The 19,908-nt window shown below is 42.2% G+C and overlaps 1 protein-coding gene and 1 long non-coding RNA gene across 6 annotated transcripts in view; one reads left to right on the plus strand and one right to left on the minus strand.

The window, feature by feature from the left end:
- Positions 1 to 19,908, plus strand: part of LOC111070417 (neurotrimin) — a 49,118-nt gene that overhangs the window by 24,307 nt on the left and 4,903 nt on the right. For all 5 annotated transcript variants that reach the window (XM_022360932.2, XM_022360934.2, XM_022360933.2 and 2 more), the window contains 3 exons: positions 7,896 to 8,081; positions 12,532 to 12,724; positions 12,805 to 12,933. In XM_022360932.2, coding sequence (XP_022216624.2) covers positions 7,896 to 8,081; positions 12,532 to 12,724; positions 12,805 to 12,933 — 508 coding nt within the window. The remainder of the gene's footprint in view (positions 1 to 7,895; positions 8,082 to 12,531; positions 12,725 to 12,804; positions 12,934 to 19,908) is intronic.
- LOC111070422 lies at positions 3,268 to 3,778 on the minus strand. Its single transcript, XR_002607352.2, has 3 exons — positions 3,695 to 3,778; positions 3,497 to 3,619; positions 3,268 to 3,414 (listed from the first exon to the last, which is right to left on the minus strand). It is a non-coding gene; the product is annotated as an uncharacterized LOC111070422 (long non-coding RNA).

Raw genomic sequence — 19,908 nt, forward strand, 5'->3', positions numbered from 1 at the left:
ACTCACATTTCATTTATAACACTCACAGAGCGGGTCTGTGTCCCATGCCCAAAAAGTGCACACACTCACCGCCCCCCGAGAGGCAGCCACGACGAGCGGCTGGCACTGGCACTGGCACTGGCACTGGCACTGGCACTCTCTGTGCAAAGGAAGGAATTTAAGCGATAAAAGAGCATCGGAAAAAAAGACCTGTGAGCGATTGTTGTTAACAACAATAAACAATCGACTGTCGAAAATCGTTAAAAAATAAAACACAATAATGCATGTAAAATAGCTATTATATACCGCCCTGCTCTGCCCCGCCCTGCCCTGCCCCAGGGGTTCGATGGGTAGGATGATAGCGCGCCAGAAAACAGACAATGAAAACAAATTAAGTCATTTCATCAGCAAGAATTTAATCGCTTTAAAGCGCGTAATCCGTTTGCCTTTGTTTTTCCATTCGTTCTAAACATTTAACATGAGCTTCGAGTGCAGTTTAAATTTATTATTCATGTTTGCTTCGGCTGGCAGCTGCAATCGATAGTCTAGCTGTGGAAATCCCTTGGAAAACAATTGGGCGATGCTTATTTCTTCTATGCCTACAAAGCGGACTAAATTCTGAAACTCCAAAAAAATCCACTTTCAAAAGGAAGCAACTGGTGCCCATGGAGTCCAAGGATCTGCAGCCTCCCACAGCACAGATCGCATAATACTGAAAAAGAGTATCGTACATATCAATTGGAGCCCCAGACCAGGAAGTGCTACTTCACAGTTTCCACATATACATACATATAAATCCAGATTTATACACGTATAAACTTCGTTATACCGTGGCTTCCATAGCCAGGACCCGTGCTACCTAGAAGGAGTAACAACAGTACATGCAGCATGACAAAGTCAGTACGCAGAGGCACGACTCACCGTGCGGGATATGATCCATCCAGCAGGAACAAATCTTTTATCTCCTCAAGTATTTAATATAGCTTGAATCGGTTCTTACAGAAGGATTTAAAATATGTGAAAGAATTTTTGAGTACAATATTTTTGGCATTGTCTCAGTCAAGAAATACGAAAAACAAAAACATTTACATTGAAATTTGTCACTGTGCAGACCGAAATACCCCATTGAAGTTACAAAATTTAACCTTTTATATTTTTTATTTTTGAACAGCATTAATCTCGTATTTCCTGGCATTTTTGCTATCTACATTTAGTTTAAATAACGACGGCTCTTCAAAATGTTCCCTATGTTTTCTTTACATCATACGGAAAATAAAACTCGCCTTGAAACTGACCTACCAGCTGAAAAATAGCATGAAGTCAGTGTTTGCAGCGATTTAAATTTAAATTACCAATAAGCGAAAATAACAGAATACAGAATAACGCTGGGTGGGATCTTCACAAACTTCAGTGAAGCGTAAACTCCACATTAAGAGCAGGCCAAGACTATGACTTATTTCTAAAGCTTTATGTTGTTAAACCTTGTAAATCACAATCTGCAAACAAATACTATTTGATAGATAATACAGGTAATACTTCCACCTAAAAATATGCGTATCTGAAAGGGTACGTAGAAAGTTGCAATGAACTTTACAGCTGTAGCTGGCGCACCATAAACTAAATTCTAAGGCCGATAACTGGGCGAATTTTCGAGCTACACAATAATTAAGGAATTTTGAAGAATTTTAATTGGATAAATCCAACGAAAGCGCATCCATCTGTGAGCCTGCGAAACCCTGGGAAAAGACCATAAGCTGGCGGTGAAAACTGAAACAAAGACGGGACTGGTCCACTCCTCAAGCTGCGCCGCAAGCTACTTTACCGTCCAAAATTTTCGCAACGAAGATGTCTCCAATATGATGACTACTTGCAGTACTTGTGACCTTACAAGGAGAACGAGATCTATGCGCTATGGCACACCGGACACGGACTGCTTCCAGTACATGCGGCCCCTCTTCGGCACAGACAAGGACTGCGTCGGAGGTGGAAGATTTTGATGAAAATGGAATCCACACTAAAGCTATGTGAAACAATGATTACTACTCAAAATGGAAACCTCAGGAATTGGGAAAGATATAGTTTTCGATAAATAAATCATTAAATAAAATAAAATATAACGTATAAAAAAGTATCGCTACTTTGTTGAGTAGGTAGTTCAGATCGAAATACTGTCAGCCGAAATTTTTAACCAAAATACAGGTTACCCTTGTGCCGCTCCCCATTTTGGGACCGTCTGGCTCTCGCTTTAATTACTTTTTGTTCGTTTTTTGCATTCGTTGAATGCGTTTTGTTGGGGCTTTCGGCAGAGCTGTTTTTCTGTCTCTTGCTCTCCGTTTGTTTGCGTTGCACGTCAAAGAGTGTTAATCAACGAAATGGCCTCATAAATAAAAACGCCATTTCGTATAAATCCTTCGATGTTTCAATCAAACAAAAACAGCGCGACAGCGGCACAGCGACACAGCGAAATGAAAGAGAAGAGCAGCTGGGGTGACCGTGGTGGTGTCAGTTTATTTAAACAATAAATAAATATATATAAATTGTAGCGAACATAAGAAAGCAAACGCCATTGGAATGGACAAAGGCGAACCAACTAACATCGAAGACCTCCTAAGAGACCCCTAAATGACAGAAAGAAATTTAGGTGCACCTAAATCTCTTTTTTCACCAATTTTAAGCTACACAAATTCAGCCAACGATAGTTTCCATTGGTTGGAATTGGAGCGGCACTTAACGCAAAATGGTTGGATATGTACATACATACGTACATATGTATCTATCCACTCTTCTCTCCGCTAGATATGCATAATTAAAGATTTATTTCGCAGCGAATGTTTGGATGCAGGAGCATTCGCGACCTTTGTTTCTGCTGCGGCTCTGCCTCTGGTTCTGCCTGCTGTTCACCCATTTGTTTAACAACTTTGCCAGCAACAATGGGAACAATGAGAACAGCCGCAGCAACAGCAACAAAAACAAAGAGGACAACAACAAACAGTCGCATAATCGTTGCAGTGTTATATACCCTAGCAGAGGGTATTTCGACATTTGTACGGCACAGAAAGAAGCGTCACCAGCCCCATATATGTATGTGCATATCTGAAGATATGAGTTTGAGTTTTTTTTATCTGAGTTCAAGATGTAAATATAAGGAAGCAAACTAGATTCCAATGCCAATCCAATTACGAGTAGTATACAGAAAGTCATACAATGTTTCCATTCAATTTCCCACATTAAGTATTGTGTATGTATTATTCAACAGATATGAATGATTTTAAAATTTTGCTGCCACTACATCAGCTCTTGTTGTTTACAATACATTTTAATCGCAATTAATCGTCGAATGGGTTCTGTGGCTCGTGCTTCGATAATGGCTTCTGTTCGCTGAGTTCTGATGAGATATTAGAGCAGCGAATCAACGTCCTTTTGGTCCCTAATGAGCTGTAATGGAGCCAGGTTTATAGAAAAAATATATCAGAAAGAATATTAAAAGTTCTCTGTCTTTATTTTTCTCTCTCTATACCTCTCTGTTTCTCTCTCTGGTTACTGTTACTCTCCTGTTTAATTCGTTCCTTTTGTGTTATTTTGCGTTCCCTTCGCCACTTTTATATGGCATTCTTATTTTAGTCCATTTCGTTGGTATTTCCTTTTTCGGTTAAAAAACACCCGAAAAAAATATTAATAAAATTAAAAAATAAAAATAAAAATAAATTCAGCGCACCGAGTTCAAACCGAAACAAACTTTGCACCATTTTCGTATAACTATGTATGTAAGTGTGTGTGTGTGTGTGTGTGTATGTTTGCGTGTGTGCATATCTGTATAACCACGTGTATGTGTGTGTGTGTGCTTTTACGTAGTCCTGTTCTCTATATGTAGTAGTACTCTGTGTGTGTAACTGTAGACTTACTTTATGACATTTGCTCGCTTTATTTGCATTTACATTTGAAAATTTTTTACAATCCCTTTTACATTTCTCTGTTTTTTGTTTGGACCCCGCTCTCTGTTTGCTCCGATTTTCGTCACAATCCGTTTGAGCCTTTGTTTGATCCACCCCCCTAGCCCCTCTCCCCAACGTTTCAGCCCCTTGTTGAGCCCTGCGTTGCCCCATCGCATTCATGCATTACTCAATAAATTTGCTTTATTGAGTAAATAAATAAAGAGAGCCAACTGAATCCCCCCCACCAACATCAAACAGACAGACGGACACACTACTGTCCGTGGGCAGAGCCGCTGCTAACCGCTCCTGTTCCTCCTCTTCACTGGTATTGACACACGCACCAGCGCGCTGCTGTGGATAACTGTGGGTATAGCGGGGGGGGGCACAGCTGTATTGGCACTCCTACTTATTGGATTGTGCTGGCTGTACTCAATCCGAGCGCAGCAAATAGTCGACAGAGATGCAACACAGCCAAGAGCTAATGTCAAATATTCTCACTTTTTCCATCATTTTCATGGGAAAGTTATCCATCCATCAACTGTTGTAAAAGTCAATCAAATCTAAGCCGATTTCATCCTGTCCGAAAAGATACCAATCCCACAGCTAGCTAGTATTTTTTCTTGCATCGAATATACATACATATACGGTATACATACATATGTCCATGTATATGTAGTTACAAAGTGGCTCACATATGCATAAAGTGCAGTGCTTGAGCCCTCCTCTTCCACGCGATTACAGCCCCTCCGCTTTGTGGCACTTTCCCGTTTCCATCTCTCCTCCACCGCTCGCTGACAGCAGCAGATTGCGAAACCCATTTTGGACCGTAGAAAAGCTGCTTAAGCCTATTAACTAAAACTCGGAGACTGAGCTTAGTCTGCACATCATAATGTTAATTAAAACTACATACATATATAGTATATATGTATGTATGTACAGTGGCTCCATCGCATAATCGGACACTTGTTTACCCAGTACAAGTGTGCTCAAAAAGTATACAGAAACGCGATAAAATTGTTGTTCTTTAACTTTCATTATAACTACATATTATTATCCATCTAAATCCTAAACAAAAACTCATATTTTTCAGTAAAAACAGTTAATTTTAATCGAAAAAAAAAAAACAAATAGTTTTTAATAATTGTTACTGATACTTTTTTTTTACACATTCAAGATTTTATTGAATTAATATTAATCAATAAGAATGGATTTTACGATGATATACCATCAAAATACCTTATTCGACAACTTTATTTGTCTCAGAATATATTCCCATCGCAATTATTTTATTGTCATGGTCTTTCAAAAGCTTTTTTCGAGTAAATCTCCTGTATAGAAATGTTACTTATGCAATGTATTGCCGAATCGTGTTTTTTGAGGTAACTTTTCTTTTTTTTTAAGGTTTTGAAAGGTATCTTGACTAATTTTTGCCAAATCAAATGCTCTTTTGGCTCAATTAAAATCTAGCCGTGGCCTTCCCTAATTTTTTTGAGCAGACTAAACTCATTACGGAACCTTATATTTATATAGTGCCCCGTAGATTTTCCTTTTCCAACCAATGTGGCGCTTTTCCGAACAGTTTTTCTTCCATATCTTTCCAATACTCTGTAGTTATAGTAAAAGTTAAAGAACAACAATTTTGTACTGGGTAAACAAGTGTCCGACTATGCGATGAAGCCACTGTACATGCAGGCAGGCACAGGCACAGGGCAAGAGCAAAAGAGTTGGATGGAACTGCGTCTCTGGGGATAAGCTGGTGTGTCAGAGAGATGCTTTTGGTTGTCATGCTTTTTGCTCCACCACGACCTGGCAATGTATATCTTTTCCTCCTTCCATCCCCTCCCATCCCATGCCATCCCAGTCCATCTCTTCCCTAGTTACTGTTCTTCTTTTCTAATTGTGCATGCCATGTTAATGCCAACTGATTAGCCGCTTCAGAACGCACCGCCAACTGCACCCATTATTCATGACTTTTTCATTTAATTCCGTTTCGTTTCGTTCGTTCCGTTCGTTTTCTATCTCTCTGTGTGTGTGTTCGCACAGTTGTTGCACGCACGCACCGCACAAGTCTCTCTCCGGACGGATGGATGGGGTGCATCCGCACTGCGTGGGTGCGACACTTGCTTTTTCATCTACCAAATAGCCGCTGGATTAATTAGGAAAAATATTACAAAGCTCCTTGCTGTGGGCTTTACTTTGTTCAGGTTACTTTGAAGAAGTAAAAAGTGATCTCCGAAGTAAGTCTCTAAAGTAAAGTAAAGTAACAATAAAAAAAGCAATTGAAGACCCCAAATTGAGAATAAATTGGGAATAGTCGTATATTTATTTGATTAATATTTCAAGCAGAAAGCAGATTTAATGAAAGTGCATATTTTTTCATATTTTTATTTTCCCTTACGGTAAACGATCTGCTGAAGGGTTTGTCGATACTTTTGTTATTTTTTCTTATTTGCATTAGGCTCCAAATGAATTATTATGAATCCAGCTAGTGGCGGCAGGTTTTGGTAAGCGTCACACCCACATTAATTCATTCACAGAAGCGGCTTGCAACATCTGAGCGACCTCTCCATTGTGTGTCACGTTTGTTTTATTCTTTGTGGATTCCTTTGGTTGTACCCTCCCTGAAAAACAAAAAAAAAAAATAAATAAAGAAAATCCCAAAATAGAAGATGGGAAATGAATGCCAGCGAAAGCAGAGCATAAGCTAAAAATGTTAACTAATTGTCGAATGTTTCTTCTCTCCACACAAACACACAAACACACTGATACCCGCGATACCACACAAAAACCATTCACCAAATGGCCAACAACGATGGACGCCAAAACCGCAAACCCAATTCCACTAATTGCACTTGAAATATCCCTTTTCAAATCCCCAAATACCAACAACAACACCAACAACAACCAATCTGACTCTAACAATCTGCACTCAAACCCAAAAACCGACTAAAATCCCTCGAAACAAACAAAAAACAACAAAAAAAAAAAACTTGCAAAAACTTTGCGGCAACAACAACAACAACAACAACAACAACGTCTGATGTCACTGCTGCTTCTGTTGCAACAAAATGGAAATGGCGTCAAATTGCGCTGACATCTGACGATGACAACAACAAAATCCAACAACAACAACCAACAACGAACCCCAAACTGACTATCAACACTATCGCCTACGCCTTTGAATCCATTGTCAACGACACTGACACCAATGCCTAACTTTCTGCCCCACCCACACCCACCCACACACCTCCTCGACCATCAACACTCCACTCTCCACACTCTCCACTACACCCTGACCGACGCCCCTTTTTCACTGTCGGTTGCGATGGCTGGCGGTGGCACCAACTAAATTCTAATACATCCGCAAATCGATTTGAATGGTCTGTGATCTGGTTTGTGCGGTTGGTGCCCGCTTCGGATCGAACGGAATCCTCATGAAACGGAAACGGAACCTAAACGAAACGAAACGAAACGCTATCTAACGAACCAATACATTTCTGCAATGATATTGATACTGCTTATAATGATGATGACGACAATGACAATGACAATGGGGGGACATTAACTAAATATGACGACGTTTGTCCCATCAACATCAACCTCGAACTTTTTCCACATGCGATGGGATTGGGACTGGGATTGGTTCTGTGGGGGCTATCAAACTGCAATTTCAAAACATCTGGCGTGCAAAACGCTGGCCCACACAAAACACCAACACAAACAACACGTTTACATGCAACAACGACCGACCAACGTTGTCTTCATCAACGCCACGCCACACACAAAACGCCTGTGTCATCAACTCAACTCAACTCAACGACGACAACGACGACAACGACGACAACGATACCAACAATGGTCATCCCTTTATCCCCCATTCCTATTTCCTGACTGACTCTGAATCTGAATCTGACTCTGTCGGCGTTCGCATCATCATTCCATTTGGCACATTGGGAACTGTGTTGATGTGTGTGGCGCCATCAGGTTGCCTGGATTAAGGCCGATGCCAAGGCAATTCTGGCCATACACGAGCACGTGATAACCAACAATGATCGATTAACGGTGCAGCACAACGACTACAACACATGGACTCTCAACATACGCAGCGTCAAAATGGAAGATTCCGGCAAATACATGTGTCAGGTCAACACAGATCCCATGAAGATGCAGGTGAGTGCAGACTACATACATTGTGCGGGTCTCTGAGAGGAGTTGCAAGGGCAAAAATTACCAAACAAAAAATTGGATAAGGTAGTAATATGCAAATACGGGCACACATATGTAAATAAGCTTGCATTATGTATATGCAAGCTTAATCGTTGAGCTTATTTCTGAATCAAGCTCCAAAGTATGTAAAGCTAGTTAAGAACGGCAGTCTTAAACAGATTACGACTGTTATAATAATAAATATCATTAAAGCAATAAGAAATAGCTTAGTTATTATTTTTCCCGCAAACCGAGTGATCTGCGAGAGTGGTAAACTTTATTAAACAAGGTAAACAAGGACCAACATGACTAGGTAAATTCTCAAGTCCTGAAATGTATAGATAGAATATATGAATAGGCTGCATTTACCCAGATGGGTTATTTTGAAATGTACACTGATAGAAAAAAGGCATAGTAAAAATAGCTACAATCATGTTTGAATTTAAAATGCGATTTTTAAATACAAACATAGCAAAACTAAATAGAATTCATTTTGATTCAAATATAAATGTATTAAAAATGCTTTTTTAATATGGTCATATTTAATCTAAATACAAAACACTTAAAAATAGCTATAATACATTCAATTTTTAGTTTAGTATGTTTCATATTTAAATTGAATATTATTATGACTTAATTTTAAAATTTTTGTTTTAAAATCAAAAGGAAAAACTTGTTATTTTAAATATTCCATATATTAAATGAAATTAAATATTTTTTTGTATTTATTTTAACTATGTTTATAATTTTTTTGATGTCCCTCAAAATCCCAACTGGTTCAAGAACTGCTGCCGCCTTGAAAGTTAAATTATCTTGGCAGCAGGGCGCCGTTGGATTGGGGAAAAAAAAAAACATAATTAACAAAAAATGCAGTTCTACTCATGTTGCTGATTTTTTCTTTGGAGTTAGAAAAATTTTGAACCAATTCACAATAATATCCAATTTAAATATGAAACATATTAAACTACAAATTTACTATATTATAGTTATTTTGAAGTGTTTTGTATTTAGATAGATAAAATATTTAATACATTTATATTTGAATCAAATTTAATTCTATTAATTTTAAATTGTTTAAGCATTAACTCAAATATGATTGTAGTTATATTTACTATGCCTTTTTCTATCAGTGTATAATTGTTGTTTGCTCTTTTTTTTGTGTTGACTGAAATTGGAATTGCTGGTGAGTTTCCTCTGACTGTGTTATCTTTATTAATATAAAACACCATCCTTAAATTCTTGCCATTTTCATTAGATCCCTTTTCTAGTTTTCCATTTCTTTCTCTACTCTCCATTTTTTATTCTTCTTCAAGAGTTCTCGGAGCGAGAAAATCAAAGCTATAAAAAAAACGCAAAACTGAAAATGAAAAGGAATCATGCCGAGAGTATAATGAAATTATTCTGGGATCTCCCCCACTCTCCTATTGCCTCAGCTTTAAGTTGCACCATCCTCATTTCACATATTCACATAAATATGTGGAGATGTCTATCTCATTCTTTTTTCTTCCTCCTCTCTCTCTCTCTTACAGTCTCTTACAGTGAAGGAGTAGGTGGCACTGAAATATAAAAACGATATATAAACAATGAAGCGCTTTAATGGGCATGATGGGGAAGGTGGAAACGGTTAACGTAAATGTGGCCGGAGGAACGGAATGGCAACGGGCCAGAGTAAAATGTATTACTCTAGGGTGGGTGGGTGGTTGTATAGGTAGGCAAACAGGGGCCCGGTATATTCGTATAAAAAATCGCAACTCTACTCTGCTCGACTCCAGTAGAGTAGAGTAGTGAGAGGAAAAGCGTCACATGAGCCGCCCACACTTAAACTCTTTCTCCCCAACACCCGTGCAAATGTACACACACCGGAGCCGGGTTTGATGACGTCAACGGTGCATCACCAGTGCGGTTGTTATTTATTTTTGTCATTAAACGCTCTCGCTCGACATGTGCAAAACGATTGCGTTTTCAATTTCATTTCGTTTATGCTGTACGAGTGATGATGGGGCGGATGTGCAACTGAATTGTGGGGGATGGAGGTGGGACGAACCGAACCCCCCACCCTTCACATTCCCTTCCGGTTCCACCCATGGGCTTGTAATAAAATCAACCTAACAAAGCGAATTGAGTGAAAAGCAAATATGAGACAAATAAAAAGCAAACAGGCTTCACATCTCCCTCTGGTTCTTTTCGCCTGCTTGCTGTCCTGCCTTTCAAGCCTTTTCCATTTCCTTACCCTTTTGCTCCACCCCCTCATTTCGCTCACTCTCTCTCTCTTTGTCTATCTCTCTCCCACTCTCTCTTTCCATCTTTAGTATAAATTTCGCGCTTGGTTCGTTTGGAGCTTTCCTTTTTTTCCCCTCATTTTTTTTTTACTTTTTCGTTCTTTTTTCTCTCTGCCGTCAACTTTATTTTATGACACAACTGTCAACTGCAGCGGGAACAATGACAATGACAATGACAACGACAATGATAGCAGCAATTCGGTTATTGCTGGTGGGAGTCAACAACCGCAGAATGAAACAAATGTAAAAAACAGCCACCACGCTGCCACGAATGAGGAAAAGAGAGCCATAGAAGAACGGAAAAATAACTATAGAATAGCCGCATAATGAGACAATTTGTCTACTCGTTCCGCTAAATCGTTGACCAACACTGACCACAACCGATTAACGGAAACGTATTCAACAGCAAGAACGAATTTATCGATTAGTGTTTAGTATAAATCGTTGAACAGACTGTACCTTAAACAGAGTTAGCTATGCACGTTAAAATGGGGCAAGTGATTTAGTTATTGAGTGGCGTAGCTGCCTAGGGGCACCAAGCTCAGGGGCCACCAATATCAGGAGCCGCGGACTCTGATTAGCAAACCTTAAGTAAACCTTCATTAAGTTTATGCAAGATCGTATAATACATAAATACCATGCAAAAATAATTTGAAAGTCAAAAACAAAAAAAAATTTGCATTAGCCTTTGCCCTGTTACTATTTTATTGAAAGTATTTTAACCCATTGGCTTATGTATTTTTTAATTTACTTTGATGTTAAAACATATTCAAATCAGCAGAATTCTTCGTTATTTTGTTTTGGTATTTTTTTTAATCATTATCTTCACTAATTCATATCTTCTATAAGAAGGATGATTTTTGATCAATGTTTTTCCCCAAAGTCTCTCTAACATACATATTAAAATATTTTGTATTCCAATACATATTATTAGTTGTGGCCTCACAAACTCTTTTGGGTCAGATTTACCTTGCGGTTCCATTCAGACCTACCCGTAATCGGATAGCCACACTCGGCCCACACTTACGAGTACGTAGATTAAAATACGCCCAGCATGAACCTTTCCGGGTTCTCTGCTAGAATTGTAATTCCCCTTGCCATAACATATCCCCCGATATACCCCTAAAACTATTAAAAAAGAGCTAAATTTATCAAATTTATAAAACTCCTTTTTCTGGCTAATTCTATATTATTATAATATCTTAATCGTAGTTCATAATTAACAGATAATGTTTTTTATAATAAAAAAAGAAAACAAAAATTAAATCCTGATTTGCATAATTAAAAAAGTAACTCTTGTTTTCTGATATTTTATTTATCATACAAATTTAAAATGCAAGGTTAGGAAAGAAATTTATTTTAAAAAATATTGGTAATAAAAATTTATCCTGTTCCAGGATGTTCCCCCATGGTTCTATGCTTTTAAAATCATATAAAACTTTACTTTTTTCGATTCTGATTTTTTAAACTCATAAATATTTTGATCTGGATAGGGGGATTTAAAGCTAAAAGATATTTAAACAAATTAAGAATAATACAATACTATTTAAAAAACACTGTAGCCCAAGATGGACTCCGTCATTTATTGCTAATAGCAATTTAAAATAAAGCAGCATAAGCTTTAGATTTAAGCGAAATCATTGATGCTTGCGTGAAAAGTAAGGCAAGGCAAACAAACATAATTTTTTGCTCAATGTTTAATTTACAATAAATTTGTATAGATATGTACACCTTCACCTGTTTGAATGGTGAAAGCTTAGAATAAGGGTTCGGAATGCACAGATATTGTTTTGCGCCAACTGTACATTGAGCTGGCTCAAGGTACTAACAGGATTACTTTCGGAGTGCAGTTTACTTACAAACAAAATAGTTAAGCTCTTTATTCGATGTCGATAATTGAAGGTGAAATGCCCATAGAGTAAGTGATTAGGGAGTGGCTGCTGGTGGCATTATGCAAACAATTGAACCAATAGAACAATATTCTGGCCCATTGTTTAGTGCTGTTCAGGAGTGGTATTTCGTACTGGGAATTCCTTGCTTATAATGGCATTTTGGTAGTAGAGACTATCGAAGTAAATGGAATGGAAATTAATCTCATACTAATTCCTTCGACGCCCTTCTCTGTTCACTTACAGACAGCCACCCTGGAGGTGGTCATACCACCGGACATTATCAACGAGGAAACCTCTGGCGACCTGATGGTACCCGAGGGCGGTGCGGCCAAGCTCGTGTGCCGGGCCCGCGGGCATCCAAAGCCGCGGATCACCTGGCGCCGTGAGGACGGACGCGAGATTATAGCACGGCACGCCGGGCACCAGAAGACCAAGGGTGAGCCATCCGTCCATCCAATGAACTCCACGGGGAGACTAGAATAAAGTGACTAACTAACCGCATATCAATCCATTCAGCCCCGTCCGTCGAAGGCGAAATGCTGACGCTCTCCAAAGTCACGCGATCGGAAATGGGCGCCTACATGTGCATCGCCTCGAACGGAGTGCCGCCATCGGTGAGCAAACGGATGAAGCTACAGGTGCACTGTGAGTATCCCTTTCGAAACCCATACCAAGAGCCCAAAACAAACTGCAAGCGACTGTAGATGATGAATGGGTGGTGCCACCTGCTGGTGGCGCAAAGAAAATGATTTCCTTTGATTTATGGGGCCCGGCAGGGAAGGAGCTAATGCACCATAATAATCATAATGGTAACTTATAGCCCGAGTCGGATATGATGTGCGTGCCACCATATGTGCGTGTATGTTTGTATGTATTGGGAAGGAACAGGAAGAGAAACAGGAACAGAACCGCAGCAATAACGCTATGAGCGCCAACTGCAAGTGTTTCCGTTCCGATATCCGGCAGCTTCCTTCACGTGGCCGGTAAACTTTCCAAATGCATTAGGACAGCAGCCCGGTGGCAGGGTGGATAGCAGCCAGCAACGTCACGTTCATGTTGTAAAACTTTAAGGAGCATTCACCATGTGCTTCTGTGTATGTACATACTCGTACATACATATGTACATGTATGGATGGGTTTGTGTGTGTGTGTGGTGTAATTGTTAAGGGCAGTTCCCGCACTTTTTCCCGTGCACCACAACCCTCTTATATGCTCGCTTTCTGTCTCTGTCCCTGTCCCTGTCCTGCATCAAAGTTAATGAAATTTTCAAAAGGGGCAAAAGTTCGAACGACGACATTTTGGCAAGCAGTAGAAGCAGGTAAAACGCTCGTCTTGCAAGCAGTCGCACACCAGTCCGAGGAGGTTTTGGCAAGCAGAAGAAAGAGAGGAGGTTAAGGTAAAACATAAATAGGCCCTCATACTACATACATAAGGAGACATACATACGTATGTGTACATAGGTCGGTAAGACATGGTGGGTAGTGGGCGGGGGGTGGGAGAGTATGAAGCAGCAACTTGGCGGAAGACAAGATCTTATCTGGAAATTATATTGACACGGGCGTGAAAATGTTTCGCTACTTTTCGAGAGTTGGAACATCTTGCCACCCACCCACACACACGCACACAAACACACACACACACACACACACGCTGTCTCCCCCTTTCGTACTGTGTGCCGCAAAAATTAATTTTCATTTTTATTTTATCTATGCCACAAATTCGTTTTGCAAGTTTTTTTTTTTTGCTTCTTTCATTTCATTTCTTTTGTCATTTCATTTCCATCAGTTGGCGGGACCTTCGTTGACTTTCTCTCCCTTTCTGTCCTCTTTCACCATCGATAAAGATGCTTTCCACTTGTTCCTTTGTTCCGTTATTGCTTTGGCTTTCTCCTTTGGTCGCTCTCAGCTCCCGCTGACATTGGCACAGAAGTCGAAGCATCCTCCGGCTCAATTTCAATTTAAAAATCCACATGTACATACAACATGTGCACATGCACATACGTACATGCGTACGTAAGTGTTGAAAGAGAGTCGACTGTGGCTCCTCTTCCTCTCTCTCTCTCTCTCTCTCTCTGTCCATCGCCTGCTCATTGACTAAGTGGCTGCGTGAGAGCTTTGCCTTTGATTTTTTGTCATTGTGTGACTTCGCAACCCTCGGCGACTGCTTGCACTGCTTGATTGATTCTAATCAGAAAATTAAGTGGATCCCTGGGCTTTGCCGTGCAGGGGCGGGACGTGCATCACCGCTAAAAAGGTGTGGGAACTTAAAGACTTGGCCCACTGCCAAGTAGGTGAGGGCTCTTGAAGGAGGAGTCCTTAACTGCCTGAAGAAAAGACGAGTTCGGGCTCAGGTGCTGCCATTGCCTATCTGTGGGTACGTCTACTTTGTGCCCAAAGCCCAAAGCCTTTTTCTGATGGACTGCTATCTCCAAACATTTTTTAATGTTGAAAAGAAAAGGAAATTTTTTATTATGTGTGTGTTAAAACAGTAAAACACACAACACACAACACAAATGCCCATTCGAATTAAATATAAACCAACAACAATCTAGTTTATTTCGACTTTTAGCCAGACGAGAACTGCCACCAGCAGGACAATCAGGGCCAGAACCAAAAAACTTTTTTGCTAAATGAGTTGGATAATTGGTGAAATCTATTGCATATATATTGATACCATTCATATCGTCATTAATCAGTTATTGGCAGTAAAAAACCTGCACAAGTTTTTGCGAACTAGTTAACTAAATAGCCATCACAGAGGCCCTGACTGACCTGGGAGTGGATCGTCACTTGATGATGCTCATAGATCAATTGCTCACATGCAGGACAGTGACATCATCAATGGGTCGTCCACTCAGTCAGGTATGCAACAGAGGCACCCCGCAAGGTGGTGTCCTGTTTCCTTCTATGGAACATAGCAGTCAATAAGATACTGTGTGACCTGGAAGGGGGGGGCTGCAAGGTGGTACGGGGACTTCGTTGCCAATTTTCCTCAAACACTCTGCGATCTAATGTCCGCAAAGCTCGCGCGACTCTCAGAATGGACAAAGTCGCGTGGACTGGGAATCAATCCCTCTAAAACGGAACTTGTATTGTTTACAACCAAATACAAAATCCCGTCCCTCAACCCTTATAAACGGATGTAGGCTCTCATTCAGCGACAGTGCCAGTTACTTAGGGTTGGTAATTGACAAAAAACTTAGCTGGAACCTGAGCATCAAAGACAGAGTGAAGAAGGCTACGATAGCACTCTACACTTGCAAGAAAGCCATTGGGCTAAGATGGGCATGAACCCAAGAATAGTCCAATGTATTTACCTGGCAAAAATTTTACATTCTACGGAGTCGCAGTGTGGTGGCCAGCCCTATCGAAGGGGACCATCACTAAACAACTGGGCAAGGTGCAGCGCACTGCGGCCCCTCATCAGTGGAGCTCTCAGTACAACACCAACGGATGCGTTGCTTGCAGAGCTTGACCTTGCAGGTAAGGAGCAGGCAGAAATGGAGCAATCCGTCTTAGAGACTCTACCAATGGGTGTCACATCACACCGGTCATGCGTCCATCCTAATGGAAACAAAATCGTCCCTACAAAAACGGACTACTGCGTTCCGAGGGAGTATACAGATACCCCCTTCGAGACAATCATCCCTCACAGAAACATCTGGCTTGAGGGACCACCTGTAAAAGGAGCCATTCGAATCTTTACTGATGGCTCAAAGCTGACAACAAGGTGAGGGGATCTACTCCGAACAGCTAACATAAGACAGTCCTTCAGGCTCCCGGATCACTGCAGTGTCTTCCAAGAGAAGTCATAGCGATCAAGGAGGCTTTGAGCTGTCTTCAGGAAATAGCCCCTGGCAACTCATATAAACATCTATAGTGATAGCCAAGCTGCGATCAAATCGCTGAATGCGATAACATCAAGCTCGGCCCGTGGCAAACTGTCGCAAATCTCTTCATGGTGGCTTATCAGTTCGTCATCAGCCTAATATGGGTCCGGTCATCAGGACATTGAAGGCAACTGCATAGCGGATGAGCTGGCCAGAGCTGGCACAACAATCCCCTCTCCATGATAAGGAGGTTTGGTATGCCAATGGCCACCTAAAATTAAATAAAAGAACACTTTAAGCGATTAATAAATGACAGATGGCAAACCGTGTCACTATGTTGCATACTCGGCAAACATGGCCTAATATCAATAAGAAGCGCACGATGAGCTTTCAAACTCAGTAGGAGTAGGTGCAGCTCAGTCATACGCTCTCACGGGACACTGGCTAATAGGCACACATGCAAGCAGGCTGGGCGCCCCATATAACGACTTCTGTCGAAGCTGTAGAGATGAGGACGAGGAGGAGACTGTGGAACACCTGTTCTGCTCCTGTCCGGCTCTCAGTAGAAGGAGACTGCAACTCTGGTGCTCTTTTTCCTTGGGGTCCTTTAACTGACATTTCGGACATGTCTACAATCAGTCCCAGACGGATCGCAGGCTTCATAAGGGCATCCGGATGGGATAATGGATAACATAGGGTCTCACGAGGGAGAGGGAACGTAATACGGTATCACAACGGGCTGAGCCGGCTAGGTGTGTCGGGTCTACAGTCCACAGCCGCTTCAACCTAACCTAACCTAACCTAACTAAATATATATCTATATACTATATACATATATATATCAACCTCAGCTGAACTTCTTGATTTTCACCAATCGTTAATTTTTTAACAGTAACTAAAAAAAAAACGAGAAGGAACGTGTGAGTCGCTTCTAGGGACGCGACTCTACTTATACCCGTACTAGTCAGTAAATACATTTTTGACATATGATTTTTTTGAATTTTAGAAAAAAAAAAATTTTACATTTTACATTTTTTTGCTACATCTGTTATTTACATCTACAATGTATATTCCACATCTAACATGTAGATTGTACATGTACCATTTATATTCTACAACTCCTCCGTTAGGGGTTGCTCGCGCACTGAACGCGGCAGAGTGTGCGAGCGAGAAAGAGAATCAGAAGCGTCAGCAGCGCTGGAGAAGGAGAGGGAACCAACAGAAAATTAATTTCTTCATTCTGGCTATGATTATGATCCGATCTGATTCAGATTAGGCAATCTGGTAGATATGGGCATTTTCTACGATACTGCGTTTTTAGTTTTATCGTATCTTTAAAAAATGTGCCTGCCACAGATTTTCGTCATTTGTGTAGGCGGAAGTGGACGGGGCGAAATTTTGAAATACACTTGTAGCAGTGTGATATCACATGAGTCTGGAAACCAAATTTGGTTGCCCTAGCTCTTATAGTCTCTGAGATCTAGGCGCTCAACAAGACGGACAGACAGACAGACGGACAGAAAGACATGTCTATATCGACTCGGCTATTGATGCTGATCAAGAATATATATACTTTATGGGGTCGGAAACGTTTCCTTCTCTGCGTTACACACATCCACTTTTACCACAAATCTAATATACCCCTTAACTCTTTTTTGAGTACGGGTATAAAAATAAAATTCTAAAATATCATAAGCTCAAAAATGTATATACTGAGTACCGGTATAAGTAGAGTCGCGTCCCCAGAAGCGACTCACACGTTCCTTCTCGTTTTACAATACAAAAGGTACATACTCGTTCGTACACTTTCCGATCAGTTAATAGATTTTGTACTTTATAAACTCCACAGTTTTGGCTTCCGACTGAATATAAATTTGCCCCAAATGCTAAAAATTCCTCATGTTTAAGATATGAAAATGAATGTTTTGTTTTGTTTGGAAACCACTTTCCATCGCAGGCCCAGTCCCAGTCCTAGGCCCAGTCCCAGGCCCATGCCCATGCCCACCTATCTTGCAACTCACGCAGGCGGCGCCCACTCGCACCCGTCCCGCATCGGCTAGAAGTGTCCAAACAGAAAACAACGGCCAAGTCAAACAGTCGACAGCTGTTCAGCCGCGTCTGGAAAACCCACTCCGTTGATTAGAGAATGGAACAACAACAACAACAAAAATAATGCAGCTATAGTTCGATTTTAGGGATTCCATTGCCAGCCGATGGCGAGACTGTCTAGCTGGCTGGCTCTTTCTCGGTGGTTTCGGCCATGTTCCAGCTATACACACAACAAATATGCCACTATTTTGACGTCAGCATGACGCAGCGGCCGAGAGAAGGCTTTAAACTTGGCTATAAAAGGTGATCCGGTGGACGGTAGAGTCAGTCGCTTATCTGGATTGCCATCTAAGACTAAGCATGCGTATCTACATTGGAATTGTTCTCCTGGCCCTTATAGCTGTGGCCATCGCCCAGGGAGGTCCTGGTGGTGGTGGTGGTGGCGGTGGTGGTGGTGGTCGTGGAGGACGCGGTGGCGGTGGCGGCGACGGCGGCAGTGGTGGCGGTGGCGGTGGCGGCGGAGGCGGTGGCGGCGGCGGCGGCGGTGGCGCTAGGAGTCGCGCTCTGAGCGGTCCTGGTGGTCAAAGCGGTCCAGGTGGTCGTTGGGGCCGCGGTGACTATGGAGGCCCTGGCCGCTATAGTGGACCAGGTGGTTTCGGTGGACCAGGTGGATTCGGTGGACCAGGTGGATTCGGTGGACCAGGTGGTTTCGGTGGACCAGGTGGATTCGGTGGACCAGGTGGTTTCGGTAGACCAGGAGGTTCTCCGCCACGTCGTCCCCCAGGTCGTCGTCCCCCAGGTCGTCGTCCACCATTCTGGCCCTTCCCCCGGATCACTTCTACCACAGAGAGCAGCTCCAGCAGCAACAGCACCCCCGCTAGCAGCGACAGCACCACTGAGAGCAGCACCCCCGCTAGCAGCGACAGCACCACTGAGAGCAGCACCACAGCTGAAAGCGACAGCACCACTGAGAGCAGCACCCCCGCTAGCAGCGACAGCACCACTGAGAGCAGCACCACAGCTAAAGCGACACACCACTAGAGCAGCACCACAGCTGAAAGCGACAGCACCACTGAGAGCAGCACCCCCAAGCAGCGACAGCACCACTGAGAGCAGCACCACAGCTAAAGTGACAGCACCACTGAGAGCAGCACCCCCGCTAGCAGCGACAGCACCACTGAGAGCAGCACCAAAGCTGAAAGCGACAGCACCACTGAGAGCAGCACCACAGCTGAAAGCGACAACACCACTGAGAGCAGCACCCCGACAGCACCACTGAGAGCAGCACCACAGCTAAAGAGCACCACTGAGAGCAGCACCCCTGCAAGCAGCGACAGCACCACAGCTGAAAGCAGCACCACTAGAGCAGCACCCTCAAGCAGCGACAACCACTAGAGCAGCACCACAGCTGAAAGCGACAGCACCACTGAGAGCAACACCACAGCTAAAGCACACACCACTAGAAGCACCCTAAGCAGCGACAGCACCACTGAGAGCAGCACCACAGCTCAAAGCGATACACCACTGAGAGCAACACCACAGCTGAAATGACAGCACCACTGAGAGCAGCACCACAGCTAAAGCGACAGCACCACTGAGAGCAGCACCACAGCTGAAAGCGACAGCACCACTGAGAGCAGCACCACAGCTGAAAGCGACAGCACCACTGAGAGCAGCACCCCCGCTAGCAGCGACAGCACCACTGAGAGCAGCACCCCCGCTAGCAGCGACAGCACCACTGA

The sequence above is a fragment of the Drosophila obscura genome, unplaced genomic scaffold (assembly GCF_018151105.1).
Source record: "Drosophila obscura isolate BZ-5 IFL unplaced genomic scaffold, ASM1815110v1 contig_96, whole genome shotgun sequence".
NCBI classification, from domain to species: Eukaryota; Metazoa; Arthropoda; class Insecta; order Diptera; family Drosophilidae; genus Drosophila; species Drosophila obscura.